Consider the following 14097-nt stretch of genomic DNA (forward strand, 5'->3'; position numbering starts at 1 on the left):
TGCTATGTACCTTCAGTAGTTCCAGGGCTGTAGGGGAGCTGGTCTCCTGGGGCTCCCCTCTCCCCCTGGGTGGTGTGTCCCTGGTCCTGTTTGACCTCTGCAGGTTGCTTTTGGTCTTGGGCTCGTCATGAATGGGACCCCTCTTCACAGGACTGATTCTGCTCTGTAGCACTGAGTCATCCTGGGACCTCGTTTCCTCCAGATACAGGCTGAGAGTGCTGCCAGTCATGGACGCCTGGGAGAAGACAACAGTATTGTTAAATTATAGGTGTGTGAATAAAATAACATGATATACATGTATAACTGAAGACATGCACACTCACAGCTTGATTTAATAGGGAGGCTTTGTGCCAATGTCTCTAATGATCAAAGTGGCAGCAGGTGTCTGGACGGTCTAGACAATCAGGCTTTTATTTATTTGTATTTTATTTAACTAGGCAAGTCAGTTAAGAACAAATTCTTATTTACAATGACGGCCTAGGAGCAGTGGATTAACTGCCGTGTTCAGGGGCAGTAAGACAGATTTTTACATTGTCAGCTCAGGGATTCGATTAAGCAACCTTTCAGTTACTGGACCAACGCTTTAACCACTAGGCTAACTGCCTCCCCAATTGGTTCTTTTAGTAGCAGATTGGGACAGATAGAAGGAGCTTACCTCCAGCTCCCTGAGTATCTCTGATTGGCCGCAGGTCTCTAGGTCCTGCAACGCCTGGGACCAGAAGCTATCCTCCTGTTTCAGGGTGCCATGGCAACTAGGGGGGCTGGCGTATCTATGACAATGCAGGAACCAGAACATGAGAGGAGTCTTGCTGTCCAGAGACTGGGGTGTTTTGAGACCGGTTTGAAACAGGTGTGGCCTGCAAAGCAGCGTGGGTAATGCAGGCACCGGACTGCATGACGTTGAGAGGTCCTTTAAAAACCTTTCAGGCCTCAGTGAGGGCAAGAGTAAACGCTCTCTAACACAGAACAGTGTAGTCCCTTAGAATAGAAAGAGTCTTCATGCAGATAGTTCATCGTTTAAAAGTTTAAAAGTTAAGCCACCCAAAAAGCCTTAAGGTGTAGACAGTTTTGCGGCAGTGAAGGGCAACAAAAGTTCAGAAAAAAAAAATCAAGTGAAGAGTTAAGAGTGAAGCAACAGACAAGGCAGAGGTGTGTCCATGGGGCCTTTGGGTGTTTTAGAGGGACAGGTTTGGTGAAGACAAAAAGCGACAGAAAAATACACGTTTATGTGAAACACCAGGAGCCTCACGTGCAGTTAGTAAAGCAGATGAGAGAGAGAGTACCTGAGAAAAAGAGAAAAAGCACAGATAGGAGCAGATAAAATGGAGGAATGAAACAACTGTGGTGATTTAGAAAAACATTCTAAAGCCAAATATTTGAGTGACATTGCAGATTTATTGGATTCACTTTCCAAATCAATACATATTGAGTTTTAGGCTAAACCAGACTTGAAAGAAATTTTTTTGTACCTCACTTCATGATCATTGCTTACATACATGGAGGCATACAGAAGGCATACACGTAGATTAAAAGGAAAAAAGAACAACACTGAAAGCCACAGAATGAAAGAAATTATTACAACTATCAAATGCATTAGCCAGATCTGTATTATGTGCTTAATGACTTGGATAAAGCACAAACAGACCCGGAACCAGGCAACAGTACCCACTGCTCATTGTAATCATGGTACTGGCACGGACCCTGTATATAGCATGCATTCTCGTGTTCTTTCTCTTCATATTTCTTGTGTGTCTCCTTCCTTTATATAATGTCCTCTCACCTTGATACTGCTGTTTGCAAGAGCTTGCAAGTAAGAATTTCACTGTACTGTCTTATACTTGCTGTATCCTGTTAATGTGACAAACTTTGAAACAACAAATCCATTGTTCTAGCCTAAAGTAGGCACTCACCCAGCAGCCTTATCCCAGTCATCCTCAGTGTATCTCCCATCGTAGAGGTGGGAGTGGTGGGTAAGGCCGGTAAGGCCAGTGGAGATGGAGTTGAGGTGGGTCCTGGGTGGTTTGGTGCGTCTCCACTCATTAGGCTGGAAAGTCAAATCTGCAGCTCTGTGGAGATACGTTCCTGCACACAAGCGACAAAAACAAACATTAAAAAACATGATAACGTTCTACACACCCAACAACTGATTTCAGGAGAGTCATGTGAGCATATAAATCTAAAGTGGCCTAAACTGGTTGTCTAAACTGGTAATGACTACGCGTCCATGTTCTGTCCTCACCTTGGCTGCCGTAGTCAGCATCGATGCCGGAGCCGTCCCAGGAGCTCATGGCAGAGTCCATGCTGGGCACGGTGGCAGAGTACACCCCTGAATGTTTACTGGTCTTCTGAGAGTCAGTCAGCTCATCCTCTGTGTCGCTCAGGAACCCTGCCTGCTCCGACATCTGCTGCACATCTGATTCTGCATGGGAACAAAGGCAGTGGCGAGTTAAGAGAGAATCATAACTCAATTATGTCATAAAATACACTGAGGGTACAAAACATTAAGAAAACCTGCTCCTTCCATGACAGACAGACCAGGTGAAAGCTATGATTCCTTATTGATGTCACTTGATAAATCAACTTCAATCAGTGCAGATGAAGAGGAGACAGGCTAAAGAAGGATTTTTAAAGCCTTGAGACATGGATTGTGTATGTGTGCCATTTAGAGAGGGAATGGGCAAGATAAAAGATTGAAGTGCATTTGAACGGGGTATGGTAGTAGGTGCCAGGTGCATCGGTCTGTGTCAAGAACAGCAACGCTGCTGAGGTTTTCAAGCTTAATAGTTTCCTGTGTGTTTCAAGAATGGTCCACCACCCAAAGGACATCCAGCCAACTTGACACAACTGTGGGAAGCATTGGAGTCAACATGGACCAGCATCCCTGTGGAACGCTTTTGACACCTTGTAAAGTCCATGCCCTGACGAATTGAGGCTGTTCTGAGGACAAAAGTGGGGGTGCAACTCAATATTAGGAAGGTATTCCTAATGTTTGGTGTACTAAATAAATAAATAAATACACACACACACACACACACAGTTGAAGTCGGAAGTTTACATACACTTAGGTTGGAGTCATTAAAACTCCTTTTTCAACCACTCTACTAATTTCTTGTTAAACTATAGTTTTGGCAAGTCGGTTAGGACATCTACTTTGTGCATGACAAGTAATTTTTCCAGCAATTGTTTACAGACAGATTATTTCACTTATAATTCACTGTATCACAATTCCAGTGGGTCAGAAATTTACATACACTAAGTTGACTGTGCCTTTAAACAGCTTGGAAAATTCCAGAAAATTATGTCATGGCATCAGAAGCTTCTGATAGGCTAATTGACATCATTTGAGTCAATTGGAGGCGTACCTGTGGATGTATTTCAAGGCCTACCTTCAAACTCAGTTCCTCTTCGCTTGACATCATGGGAAAATCAAAAGAAATCAGCCAAGACCTCAGAAAAAATTTGTAGACCTCCACAAGTCTGGTTCATCCTTGGGAGCAATTTCCAAACACCTGAAGGTACCACGTTCATCTGTACAAACAATGGTACGCATGTATAAACACCATGGGACCACGCAGCCGTCATACCGCTTAGGAAGGAGACGCGTTCTGTCTCCTGGAGATGAACGTACTTCAGTGCAAAAAGCTCAAATCAATCCCAGAACAACAGCAAAGGACCTTGTGAAGATGCTGGAGGAAACAGGTACAAATGTATCTATATCCACAGTAAAACGAGTCTTATATCGACATAACCTGAAAGGCCGCTCAGCAAGGAAGAAGGCACTGCTCCAAAACCGCCATAAAAAAAGCCAGACTACGGTTTGCAACTGCACATGGGGACAAAGATCGTACTTTTTGGAGAAATGTCCTCTGGTCTGATGAAACAAAAAATACAAATACACCATGACAGCGCAACACACAAGGGGTGGAACAGTGGCAAAGGTACCCACAGGACAAACAGAATAATATTAGTCTGAGAGACTAAATAGCATTAATACAACAAAAATTATTCAAAACACACTCCTTTAGTTTACACAAGTTAAACAGATGTATTTTTTCTTCATAATAAGCAGGAGTAATATTCTTAGCAGATCAGAATGACAGCAGACAGTCTTTAGTGACATGGATAGAAGTACAAACAGAAACAAAAGACAAAATTAACTAGAATGGCAATTGTTATGTTTGGAGGAAAAAGGGGGAGGCTTGCAAGCCAAAGAACACCATCCCAACCATGAAGCACAGGGGTAGCAGCATCATGTTGTGGGGGTGCTTTGCTGCAAGAGGGACTGGTGCACATCACAAAATAGATGGCATCATGAGGATGGAAAACGATGTGGATATATTGAAGCAACATCTCAAGACATCAGTCAGGAAGTGAAAGCTTGGTCACAAATGGGTCTTCCAAATGAACAATGACCCCAAGCATACTTCTAAAGTTCTGGCAAAATGGCTTTGTGTTGTGGCCATCACAAAGCCCTGACCTCAATCCTATAGAACATTTGTGGGCAGAACTGAAAAAGCTTGTGCGAGCAAGGAGGCCTACAAACCTGACCAGCTCTGTCAGGAGGAATGGGCCAAAATTCACCCAACTTATTGTGGGAAGCTTGTGGAAGGCTACCCAAAACATTTGACCCAAGTTGAACAATTTAAAGGCAATGCTATCAAATACTAATTTAAAGGCAACGCTATCAAATACTAATTGAGTGTATGTAAACTTCTGACCTACTGGGAATGTGATGAAAGAAATAAAAGCTGAAATAAATCACTCCCCACTATTATTCTGACAATTCACATTCTTAAAATAAGGTGTTGATCATAACTGACCTAAGACAGGGAATATTTACTAGGATTAAATGTCAGGAATTGTGAAAAACTGAATTTAAATATATTTGGCTAAGGTGTATGTAAACTTTGCTTGTGTCATGCACAAAGTAGATGTCCTAACCGACTTGCCAAAACTGTAGTTTGTTAACAAGAAATTTGTGGAGTGGTTGAAAAACGAGTTAATGACTCCAACCTAAGTGTATGTCAACTTCCGACTTCAACTGTATATGCAGATGATAGTCTTATACTCAGCTAGCCCCTCCCCGGATTTTGTGTTAAATGCTCTACAACAAAGCTTTCTTAGTGTCCAACAAGCTTTCTCTACCCTTAAACTTGTTCTGAACACCTCCAAAACAAAGGTCTTGTGGTTTGGTAAGAAGAATGCCCCTCTTCCCACCGGTGTGATTACTACCTCTGAGGGTTTGGAGCTTGAGGTAGTCACCTCATACAAGTACTTGGGAGTATGGCTAGACGGTACACTGTCCTTCTCTCAGCACATATCAAAGCTGCAGGCTAAAGTTAAATCTAGACTTGGTTTCCTCTATCGTAATCGCTCCTCTTTCACCCCAGCTGCCGAACTAACCCTGATTCAGATGACCATCCTACCCATGCTAGATTACGGAGACATCATTTATAGATCGGCAGTTAAGGGTGCTCTCGAGCGGCTAGATGTTCTTTACCATTCGGCCATCAGATTTGCCACCAATGCTCCTTATAGGACACATCACTATACTCTATACTCCTCTGTAAACTGGTCATCTCTGTATACTCGTCCCAAGACCCACTGGTTGATGCATATTTATAAAACCCTCTTAGGCCTAACTCCCCCCTATCTGGGATATCTACTGCAGCCCTCATTCTCCACATACAACACCCGTTCTGCCAGTCACATTCTGTTAAAGGTCCCCAAAGTGCAAACATCCCTGGGTCGCTCCTCTTTTCAGTTCGCTACAGCTAATGACTGGAACGAGCTGCAACAAACGCTCAAACTGGACAGTTTTATCTCAAATCTCTTCATTCAAAGACTCAATCGTGGACACTTTTACTGACAGTTGTGGCTGTTGTCTCTACCTTCTTGACCTTTGTGCTGTTGACTTCGCCCAATAATGTTTGTACCATGTTTTTGTGCTGCTACCATGTTGTGTTGCTACCATGCTGTGCTGTCATGTTTTGTCGCCTTGTTATGTTGTCGTCTTAGGTCTCTCTTCATGTAGTGTCCTATATTTATATTTATATTGTATTTATTTGTTTAATCCCAGGCCCTCGTCCCCGCAGGAGGCCTTTTAGTAGGCCGTCATTGTCAATAAGAATTTGTTCTTAACTGACTTGCCTAGTTAAATAAAAGGTAAAATAAATAAATATATTTAAGGTTATTTGAATTGTACTGTACACGTTTGCAGCTAAAAGCTGAATTGCAGCATACATAGATATATGTAAGTAAATCAAATACAAATGAATATCTAGTATACAACATTACAGTCAAGCAGCATTAAGCAATCTCTCAATGTAAGGCATAAGGCTGTTGTAGTATCTGTCCGAGTTCAGGTAGGGTTTAGTTTGTGACTGGATCAGGTAGATCGGCCAATGACATGGCCTCTCATCTGAGGCAGCCATATGCTGTAATCCTGGGATTATACAAGCTTCTGGGCCAAAGGATCAGCAGAGGCAGGTGCGGCAGGACTCCAAGGTCTGTAAGCCCAGGTCATTGCATGCAGAGTCGTAGAGGGTGTAGGTGGGGCCCATGTTGATTTTGGTTGCACTTCGTTGGACCTTGTCAAGTTGGTTGTGTTGGTGGGCTGTGAGACATGGGTGCCATATCGGAGCGGTGTACTCCAGCACTGGACGGACAAAGCAGGTGTAGACTGCCAGAAGGTCTTCAGGGGGAGGTTGAAGTGGCGAAGACTGTTCATCATGAAGAGCCTCCGGTTCCCTTCGGTGGTAATGTCAGATGTGCGTGTCCCATTTTAGGTTGGCTCGGAATGTCACTCAGAGCGCTTTGGCACTGGACACCACCTCAAGCGTGGGGCCGGAGATGGAACTCGGAATGGAAAAATTTCACTAATTTCCCCACTGTAAAACAGCATATCGGCAGATATATCGGTATAGGTAAGCTTTGTCCGTAAGGCTCTCCAGAGGGTAGTGAGGTCGGCAGAACGCATCACCCGGGGCAAACTACCTGCCCTCCAGGACACCTACACCACCCGATGTCACAGGAAGGCCATAAAGATCATCAAGGACAACAACCACCCAAGCCACTACCTGTTCACCCCGCTATCATCCAGAAGGCGAGGTCAGTACAGGTGCATCCAAGCAGGGACCGAGAGACTGAAAAACAGCTTCTATCTCAAGGCCATCAGACTGTTAAACAGCCACCACTAACATTTAGCGGCCGCTGCCAACAAACTGACTCAGCTCCAGCCACCTTAAAAATGGGAATTGATGGAAATTATGTAAAAATGTACCACCAGCCACTTTAAACAATGCCACCTAATATAATGTTTACATACCCTACATTACACATCTCTTATGTATATGTATATACTGTACTCTATATCATCTACTGCATCTTGCCATCTTATGTAATACATGGACCACTAGCCACTTTAAACTATGCCACTTTATGTTTACATACCCTACAGTACTCATCTCATAGGTATATACCGTACTCTATACCATCTACTGCACCTTGCCTATGCCGTCTGTACCATCACTCATTCATATATCTTTATGTACATATTCTTTATCCCTTTACACTTGCGTGTATAAGGTAGTAGTTGCGGAATTGTTAGGTTAGATTACTTGTTGTTATTACTGCATTGTCGGAACTAGAAGCACAAGCATTTCGCTACACTCGCATTAACATCTGCTAACCATGTGTATGTGACTAATAAATTTGATTTGATTTGATTTGATTTGTCCACCCCAAAATCTAAATCAGTATGGGACTCCCAAAAAATCATATCGATCCAGCTCTATTTAATTTTGTCAATGAAATGCTTCTAACGAGAGAATATTCAGTTTGTCAACATCAAATCCAATGACGGCAGTCTTTCCTTCCATCCAATCAGAATCTTCAAAAAAGGAGGCTTCACATCCCCTTCCATGCATACTTTTTAAAAAGCAACTTAATTAACTTAACAATAACGATACATACCGTCTTGACGTTTTTTTATTTTGAGGGTGACAGTCTCTCCGGCCATCTGGAGAAGATGGATGGCCTCACTCAGTGGTTTCCCCTTCAGACTCACACAGTTAATGGCCAAGACACGGTCCCCTATATGGATGGCACCAGTCCTACAAACATTAGAAGACAATATTTGTATCCCTTTGAAGGAGGAGGATGCCACTGAAAACATTGTCATTTCCAAGGGTACGAAACTACAACAAACATACCCAGCATATTATAAACAATAGATAAGAAAGCAACAAGGTAATTGGTGTCACGACGCGCCCTTTTTGGGTGAGGATCATAGCAGCCCCCCTCTCTCACCACAGGTTTATGACGGACGTAAATACCGAAACTCCCTTCCCCACTCTGCCCAAATGAAGGTTGAGAATCCCTTTGTTACCACAAAGAAAGACTGCAGTACGGTAACGTCAAAAGGTGGAATAATTGAACAGTATTTCTGTATTCCAAGAAGTTGGAGTGGTCCATGGACACTTAAGGAACAGTCATGATGAGTTTGTTTCATTTGGTGAAGTCATGAATGACAGAAGACACACATTACTGTTTCTTTGTTTGTATACACTTCCCAATTATGGATCTTAATGTTATATAAAATAAATGATTGAGTAAAGGAATACTTTTGAAAAGATTAAATGTGATGTTAGCCTTCTAAATGAGAGTACGGGTTTTCATATAAAGTTATAACTAGTCAGTGGCCACACCCTCGTGAGGACAGACATTATACCCCAAACGTCATGGAACCGCCCTCCGACAAAATGTACATTAGATCAGAAAACATGGAGTTGTCACTACATGCTGAAATGGTTGGCAACTCTACCAAAGGACAAAACCAGAGAACGTGGAGATCATCCCCACGCTGAAATGGTGAAGAAATCTACAAACTAAAGACCAACTATTCAGGCTGCAGCTCTTTAAACACTTTAGTCTGGTAAACGCATCTACCCTAAGAACATCAGAATGGAACTCTGAAGTATCCATTATAACAACCTACAACAGACTTTGATCTCTGGTGAACAAACCAGACGCTTTCTGTCGACTGACTATCCAGCAGACGGACCGGTGATCGCAGAGAGGGACAGCAAAGGCATACACTCGTTAAAAGGTCAATTGAAATGTATTTTCAAATGAGCGGTTGTTCATATTCAAAGTATTAGAAATTTCTATGAGTGTAGTTATCAGCTCTGAGTTTCCCGCTCTTGAGCTGTCCCCACCCATTTCCTTTGTCTCCCAAGCCGTCATATCGGTTTCATCCACTAGGGATTTTTTTATTTGTATCACGTAGTAACCAATGTATTACCTATTGTGTGTGTTTATGTAATTCTGTGATTGATAAAGTTAATAAATAAATAAGCCAATTTGTATATTGCTGATTCATGATCTATGCTAGAGTTCATGCAGATATCCAAGGGTTTGCGACATTGAATATGACTGTGGTAATAATACATTAATAAGTGACTAATTGATAAGATATGAAAATATCTGAAGAGTTAATTCGTGAAATAGACTCTAAACATTTTCCCATGGTGCCCCGACTTCCTAGTTAATTAAAGTTACATGATTAGTTTAATCGTGTAATTAAATTACACAGAGAATTGATTTCATAATATACATACAGTCTTCACATTTAATGATAGTCAACGTTACGACATCGGTAATTGGTTGTTCAAACCACCTAAAACCAACTCATGTGATGGCATGATGTAATGTCCTCAAAGTGTATGGACATCTAGTTCCAACATTCTAATACTTTTCTGTTTTGTGTGCCAACACTAAGGGTATCTCATGCCACTTTGCGGCACGCCTATACTGCCTAGGGAAACACGGTCAGGGAAAAAAGGCTGTTGTGAATATAGGTGATTTTGTTGGAACTTGTAGTCAAACTCCTCTGACTATCATTGTTATGATGCCAATAAGAGTCATTGATTTCACAATTTCATGAATCATATCTTCTGGAGAAGAAACAATTTCTGACATTTTTTCCCAAGGTGCCAATGGCATAGGAGAAGATATGAGGGCCAGCGTCAATCCAGATCTAGGAAGACCACATGATTGAACTCCTCTCAGCCAGACATCACAACCATAACAGGAGAGTGGAGGTGCATCTCAATAGTCCAACAGTCTAAAGAGGCCTCCTCTATCTAAACTGGTATTAAATAATTGTATAGAAAACCCAGAGTGAAAGCAGATGCCTGGTAAGTGGGCATCTGCCATATTGCTTTCACCTCTCCATACAGATCAGTACCAATGAAGCGGAGCAGACAAAGCAGGCGCTTTTGACAAATTAAATGTGTACAAAATCCCACCTATGGAGCCAGTCTGTAGGCTCATCACCCTTTTTCCACTCTTATAATAGGAGAGTCAACCGCATGCCCTTGTCACGACCTTTCACCTTTCAGCCAGGCCATTCTTGGTGAGGCCTGAGATGACGATGGGGTCAAAGGGCTCCTCTGTGCCTGAGATGGTGATACCCAACGGGCCGTTGTAACGCTTCAGCTCCACCGTGTAGATAATGGAACCAGACATCTCCAGCTCATCTGACAGGGACAGAGAGAGCACACACATGTATAAATATGACTATTACATAAAGGGATGAACTAGTCTAGCCCAAATCTGGGTCACATCCAAACTGGCTACTACGCAACATGAGACATTATGAGACACAAATAAAACATGTATAAGTAGACATTTTGTTGGACAAATATAGCAGCCACATGACATATACCAAGTCACTATTTAATCGTAGTTCTTTTTCAGATGGAATTTTATGAAGTATTTCTGATGGTGTTTAACAGACAAATATTTCATAAGAATGGGCATTACAGTACAATCATCCATCACAAATTCTAACTTCCTTGTACCAAATGGTATGTAACGCTATTTATATTAGGGCATTTAAATAGACAGAAATGTATAGTCTAAATATATTTCTACTGGGGAATTCAACCTAATTGGATAGAAATGTGTTGTTGTACAATTTCATTTAACAGACGCTCTTATCCAGAGCGACTAACAGGAGCAATTAGGGTAAGTGCCTTTATCAAGGGCACATTGACAAATTTTTCACCTAGTCGTCTCGGGGACTGGCCCAATGCTCTTAATCACTAGGCTACCTGCCGTCCGTCTCTTCTAGACACACCTCTCCATGCAAATAAGTTTCAGGACTGCATGTTAATTTTTGAAGCATGACTCTGTTCATCCTACCAGCGTTGTCCTCGTCCTTCTGGATCCGGAGCTTGACCATGTCCTCTGCCTGCTGAAGCACGTGCATAGCATCCTCCATGGAGCAGTTCTCCAGACGCACGTTATCGATGGCCAGCAGCCTGTCCCCTGGCTCCAACGTACCCGTCCTATTAGCAGGCAGGTGAGAGGTGGGCAGGAAATTAAACCACACGAGTTAAAAAAAATCTAATAATACTGTGTATGTTTGTACCTGACATTTGCTTTGCATCTCAAAGCTGCTAATACTTCATTTCAAGGGACTGATAATAGCATTTTTCTAAAATATCTTAAATTGATTGGAATCTCAACTAAGTCAATGAGGTTTTTAAAGAGATTTGTATTTACTCCCAAGAGTCAAATGAACTCAAGGATAACATGTATGTCTCTGCGTGCAGTTTGAAGGAAGATGCTGACTAGCACTAGAGCAATTGCTAACTAGCATTAGCGCATTGACTGGAAGTCTATGGGTATCTGTAGGCATGTGCTAACGCTAATTAGCATTGGCTTGCCAAACTACCTCTAACTTCATACTGGACAGAGACATAAAAATGGTATCCATGCGGTCATCTGACTCTGGGGAAGTAGATAAAGGGCCTCATTGCCAAAATCTCGAAGTATCCCTTTAACATGATAGATGAAAAATTCCAATATCGGTCCCATGACTTGAATGGGATTCGAGCCGCTAAAACGTTAGCATGTGGAAATGGTGCCATGGAAACTAAACCAAAGCCTGGATTGCAGTCATACCTTGTCCATAGACTGCTTACAGGGTAACGAAACCAATAAGTTATTTTGTAATTTGGGTGAACTATCATTTTAAGGTCACATGGTTGGGAAACACTCTTGGTTCTCCTCATGACTAGTATAATTTCATACTTACCAGGTGAAACTAACCCCAGACCTGTGGCAGTAAAGCAAGTAATTTGTTTGAGGAATCTACCCCATGTGATTGGGAGGCTGGACATACCTGTGGGCTATGCTTCCTTTCCTGATATCAGAGATGATCAGAGGTTTGTCAGGTCTCTTGCTTGCTGTTCAGACAGACAGACACCATTAAATTAAACATTCATAACATCCACAGAGATAATAGAAAAGCAGGGAATAAAAATAACACTTATCAGGAGTTGACTGTTGCCCAAATTATTTTTACTTGCTCTGGATCCCTGCATGTTCTACTTTAGTGCACACAGTCCAAAAGCATTGCATGTATCACAAGTCAACTGATGGTCTGCCCTACTAGCTTCAGTATCTGTGACATCACTAACATACTCTTTGTACTACATAGAATTACTGTCCTTTATTGTTTTCCCAGGCTCGTTAAAGTGTGAAAGAGGTAATGAATAAAAATGGTCTTCAAGCATTTATCAGACTTAATGAGGCAGTAGCTTTCATGACAGTCTAGGCCATAGTTATGGTTCACAGAGCATTGATCCACACAGAGAGAGATATGCAGGCCAAGGGTTGTTATGTTAGGTTACATCGCCCCCTGCCGTTTGCATCTGGTAACTCACCACTGATGGTGATACCAAGTTCGACTCCTCTCCTCTTGGGCAGTTTTACATGGAACGTGCCACTACTGGGAACCACTGATTCTAATGGGTGGGGGGAGATAATAAAAGAGAGAAAACAGCTTCTATCACCAGGCCATCTGTTGAACTGCCATCACTACCGGGCTACCTGCCCGGTTCTCTGCCATAGAACTTGAGACTAATAATCCATGTATACAGATAGTAATTTTACACTGGTCACCTCATATTCTGGTTTATATACTGTTGTTTACGCACTGTGTATATATACTGTGTTCTCCACATACTGTAGCCTATCCTAATATACAGTTGAAGTTGGAAGTTAAGATAGACTTAGGTTGGAGTCATTAAAACTCGTTTTTCAACCACTCTTGTTAAATTTTGGCAAGTCGGTTAGGACATTACTTTGTGCATGATACAAGTAACTTTTCCAACAATTGTTTACAGAGATTATTTCACTGTATCACAATTCCAGTGGGTCAGAAGTTCACATACACTAAGTTGACTGTGCCTTTAAACAGCTTGGAAAATTCCAGAAAATTATGTCATGGCTTTAGCTTCTGAGAGGCTAATTGACATCATTTGAGTCAATTGGAGTTGTACCTGTGGATGTATTTTAAGGCCTACCTTCAAACTCAGTGCCTCTGCTTGACATCATGAGAAACTCAAAAGAACTCAGCCAAGACCCCCTAAAAAAATTGTAGACCTCCACGAGTCTGGTTCATCCTTGGGAGCAATTTCCAAACTCCTGCAGGTACCACGTTTATCTGTACAAACAATAGCGCGCAAGCATAAACACCATGGGACCACGCAGCCGTCATACCGCTCAGGAAGGAGACGCGTTCTGTCTCCTAGAGATAAACATACTTGTGCGAGAAGTGCAAATCAATCCCAGAACAGCAAAGGACCTTGTGTAAAATGCTGGAGGAAACAGTTACAAAAGTATCTATATCCACAGTAAAACGAGTCCTATATCGACATAACCTGAAAGGACGCTCATTAAAGGAAGAAGCCACTGCTCCAAATCCGCCATAAAAAAGCCAGACTACGGTGGCATCATGAGGATGGAAAATGCTGTGGATATATTGAAGCAACATCTCAAGACATCAGTCAGGAAGTTACAGCTTGGTCGCAAGTGGGTCTTCCAAATGGACAATGACCCCAAGCATACTTCCAAAGTTGTGGAAAAATGGCTTAAGGACAACAAAGTCAAGGTATTGGAGTGGCCATCACAAAGCCCTGACCTCAATCCTATAGAAAAATTGTGGGCAGAACTGAAAAAGCGTGTGCGAGCAAGGAGGCCTACAAACCTGACTCAGTTACACCAGCTCTGTCAGGAGGAATG

At 42.2% G+C, this 14097-nt stretch overlaps 1 protein-coding gene across 6 annotated transcripts in view; it reads right to left on the minus strand.

Annotated features, from left to right (window-relative positions):
- Positions 1–14097, minus strand: part of grip2a (glutamate receptor interacting protein 2a) — a 60034-nt gene that overhangs the window by 15534 nt on the left and 30403 nt on the right. For 5 of the 6 annotated variants that reach the window (XM_071348827.1, XM_071348828.1, XM_071348826.1 and 2 more), the window contains 9 exons: positions 12738–12818; positions 12194–12257; positions 11209–11354; positions 10397–10541; positions 7975–8114; positions 2240–2419; positions 1911–2082; positions 656–770; positions 11–235 (listed from right to left, as the gene is read on the minus strand). In XM_071348827.1, the coding sequence (XP_071204928.1) occupies positions 11–235; positions 656–770; positions 1911–2082; positions 2240–2419; positions 7975–8114; positions 10397–10541; positions 11209–11354; positions 12194–12257; positions 12738–12818 (1268 nt within the window). Of the gene's footprint in view, positions 1–10; positions 236–655; positions 771–795; positions 1284–1910; positions 2083–2239; positions 2420–7974; positions 8115–10396; positions 10542–11208; positions 11355–12193; positions 12258–12737; positions 12819–14097 lie in introns of those variants that run through there. The other variant, XM_071348831.1, reaches the window with a different exon arrangement.

This window comes from Salvelinus alpinus, chromosome 17 (assembly GCF_045679555.1).
Source record: "Salvelinus alpinus chromosome 17, SLU_Salpinus.1, whole genome shotgun sequence".
Lineage (NCBI taxonomy): Eukaryota > Metazoa > Chordata > Actinopteri > Salmoniformes > Salmonidae > Salvelinus > Salvelinus alpinus.